General features: G+C 37.5%; 1 protein-coding gene across 1 annotated transcript in view; it reads left to right on the top strand.

Moving 5' to 3' along the window:
- Window positions 1–758: 758 nt before the first annotated feature.
- LOC104517364 (chromosome unknown open reading frame, human C18orf54) overlaps window positions 759–3,818 on the top strand; it is a gene marked incomplete at its 5' end in the record, with an annotated part of 7,774 nt that continues 4,714 nt past the window's right edge. Inside the window, 2 exons of the mRNA XM_010161998.1 lie at window positions 759–1,523; window positions 3,029–3,179. Of these exons, the coding sequence (XP_010160300.1) occupies window positions 759–1,523; window positions 3,029–3,179 (916 nt within the window). The remainder of the gene's footprint in view (window positions 1,524–3,028; window positions 3,180–3,818) is intronic.

The raw sequence follows: 3,818 nt of genomic DNA on the forward strand, positions 1-3,818 counted from the left end.
AACCATTCTGTGATTCTTAGCTCTGTTCACATATTAGCAAGCCTGCATGTATTTTTTTATGTTACCATAGTCTGTAATATACAGATTTCACTTACTGATATTACAGTGAAAGTGAGAAAAAATGACTTCCAAGTACTAGCTGAGGAAAACTTTTGTGAATCAAAGTGCTCTGTAGTTTCAGTTTGAAAAAAAGATTTTATGCTACAACTCTCCCTGAAAACTGCTGAGTTGAATCTTATATAGCATGTAAGTTCCTGTAGAATCACAAAAGGGGTCTGTCGGGCCGTTATCCGGCTACGCGCCTTTCAGGCTATTGCTTTTAGCCACCGTGTTCTCTAGAAAATGTGCTTAATTTCAATATGGGGGAAATCATCCCTGACATTAGTGTGTGGAAGAAATGTCATTACTAGGAGTGAAGTACTGGAGGACATACTGGCAAAATGCAGAATTCTGAATGTGCACCTAAAAATGGGCTGCACAATGTTGGTTTCTTGTTTCTCTTGATGGAAAAAACCACTAAAGGAAATGATCAAAACTGTAAATGTTCTGCACTGTGAAAGGATGAGTAACTTTTGACTGGTAAGGTTTGTAGCAAGCTTCTGATCAGAAATGGAAACACTCTTGCAAGAACTGTAATTCAGTAATTGCTGGTAAATATAATATTTCATCTTTAAACTATGACTTTTTATTGGATACAAATGTATCCTTCTGATACACTCGAAGTTTGGCAATTCATTGAAAATATCTTTGGTTTTCAGCACTGGATGACTTTGATCAGCGCGTAGGATTGGGTTCTCTTGCTGCACCCTCTGGAAGGGAGACGGGGTGTGACCCAGACGTGATGAGTCTTGTGACAGATGACCTCTTAACATTGCCAGCCGACGGATCGCTGCCCTTTGTCCAGCCTAGTCCTCTTATGTCAGAGCATCAAAGTAGTGAGTGGAACAGACAGTCACGTAAAACATCTTTCTGCCCTTACCAAACCTCATCACTCAATACTGAAAGCGGTTCCAGTCTCCAGGAGAACGGGAAAGCTGTTGGTCACCAAAATCCACACAGAGACTTCAGCGAAGAGAAACACAGTGTGTATCGCACACCTGAGAGGTGCGACTCTGCCTCTGAAGGAAGTTCAAGAGCCCTGTCTCTTGAAGAGAACTCTAACAAGAACTATCCAAGCTGCCTTACCATCCACAAGTCTGACTTCAGCGTATCGCAGGTAAGTAGTATTCCCGATTTTCACTACCCAGACTGGCTTAAGAGTTACAAAGTTTTTTCTGATTCAACTGAAGAAAGGGATGGTGAAAATCTTGATATACAAGGCGAAACTTCCTCTTCACAGACTTTTGAGATGCTGGAAAAAGGACCGTCTGTGGATAAAGACAGTTCTAATTTTTTGGAAAAAAATGGTTGGCTGGATCCAAGAGGTGACGATGAAGTAGGAGACACGTGCAGCTATGACAGTCCAGAAGCATGCTTCCCATTTGATCACTCATTTTCAAGACCCACTAAAAAGCTGTTCAGAGGTAACTGTATTTAATGTATTTTTTTTATATTCTGAGGGTATTTGAAGCAACTTTTTTTTTTAAACCAACAGTCTCTAGTTACGTTAGGCTGACTGCGCTGTACCGTAGTAGATTTGTTCACTTCCATCTTTGACACATGACTCAAAGCACTTACTAGGAGTTGACCAAGTTAAATAATTTTCTTACTATAACTGTTCATATATAAACTAATATTTAAGCATTCCTTTCACAGCAAAGTATTTATTACACTGGCATATTTACTACTTTACTGCAAGATAATGACAGTAATGCCATAAATATTTTAATAGAATTTCAAGAACTCAATAAAATTACATAAAGTGTAACCTTGGGGAAGGTTCCTAAACATAGTGTAAATGAACCTGTCAAATTGTTAAAAAACACCATTTATTGTGCTGTCTTTTTCTCCACTGTACACAGTCAGCAGGACATGTTTGTAACCCATATATTTAGGCTATCCAGTGCCTTTAGTGGATGTGAAGCCCTTCCCTGGGAATCTCTCATGTAGCTACTCTTTGCAGCAGGCCATCGCTCTTCAGAAGCAGGGAGGTCCTACCGTGGTGAAGCACCATCCTTGTATTATGAATAGCGGGGAGATAGGAGGGATCAACATTTTGAAGTGTTAATTACCTGCACTTCTGTCTAAGTTTATTAATTAATAAAGAAAAAACATTTTTTCTTTGTTATGCAAAACATAAATACTGATCTCTCCATTTTCCCAAGAGGTTATATATCAAAAACTAAGTTAAAATGTTGCTTGTGTTGTGAATTCAAAGCAACAAAATGCTGGATAGAAAAATGTCTGCAAATACCTTTCTAATGTATATGTGTGATGAACTTTAGATAAGGGATTATAGATTTTTTTTGCACAGAAAATGTTACCAATCATGAACAGACTAGATAGAAAAAAAAAGTGAGAATGCGTGTCTCATTTTGATTGCTTGTCTCAACCTACTTTTAACTGCGAGTCCTAGGTGTGATTGTATATGTGATTTGCATGTATATGTTGCATGATTCTTCTCCCATGTGTCTGTAAAAGCAGCTATTGGAAAAACCTGTACAAAACAGTGAGAATACTAACCTAAGAACTCTACAGTATTACTAAGTATTATTTAACATCGTATGGTGACTTAATATTAATTATATTTTCTATAGTATGAAAGCACATTCAAACATTAAATAATCTTGAATTCTGTATATAATACTTCTTTCACGTAAGTTAGGAAAAGAAATGCTTCACTACTTTAAATATTCTCCTGGCTAGAAGGGTGCAGATCCCATTTGGTACTGATGAGTTACACCCCATACTGCCATACCAAGGCGACCAAAGGAATTGTACCAGGGCTATCTCTCTGTAAAATATTTCCAGTTGTAATTCATCTGTAGTCGTTTTCTTTCAGTATTACATAAAGTTAGAAGTGGACATAATTAAATATGGAAATAATGCCATTAAAGAGGGTTGGACATGTTGTGTCCTTGTTCTTTAGAAGACCAACTTGAGCTACTTATCTTGAAGGCTGACAGAGGTCTGGAGAGCTCAGCTGAACACTTGTCAAACATGCTGGAAAATGATGGCAGCCCTTCTATAACAGATATACTAGGAGCAGAAAGATCATGGGAAAACGGTCCGGGCGCTTTGTAAGTAAACATTCAGACTCATTTGTTTGTGAAAATACCTAATGTACTTAATTGCTTTTTTATATAGATGCTAGACAGTGGTGCTGTGGCATGCACATAAAGAAAGGATTTGCTGTAAGATTTCTTGCTAGTGCTAAATGTTTGTATTTCAAGGTCAGGCTATTAGTGCACTGCTTTCCTTTTTTCACTGATTTGCAAAGAGTGCTATCAATATTACTTAATGTTGCCTCTTAATATCTTTGTATATCAGTGATATACAAGAAATATTTATTTCAAGAGAAAATAGTTAAGGGAAGCTAAATTGACAGATTTACTACTTTATGATTAATAGTTCATGAAAAACAAATTAGTAGTGGGAAGTCTGTTTTTTTAAAAAATCAGTGAGGCTTTGGGAAGTTTTGGAGCAGTCTTGGGAGTGAAAATTCATTTTTTCAGGAACTGACAGGTTATTCCACAGGGTCAGAGAATGCTAAAAATCAATACCAGGATTCCCTGCAGTTTCCTACCATTTTTAACAAGAAACCAGGCATGTGTGGTTCTGGGTTTTGTCTGTCATCTTCCCTTTACCCCAGAACATCTAGAACTATTGGTTATTCTTAGCAGTATTTAATGGGTGAGTAAGTCTCAAGCGGCAGCATT

This window comes from Eurypyga helias, unplaced genomic scaffold (genome assembly GCF_000690775.1).
Source record: "Eurypyga helias isolate BGI_N326 unplaced genomic scaffold, ASM69077v1 scaffold44960, whole genome shotgun sequence".
NCBI classification, from domain to species: Eukaryota; Metazoa; Chordata; class Aves; order Eurypygiformes; family Eurypygidae; genus Eurypyga; species Eurypyga helias.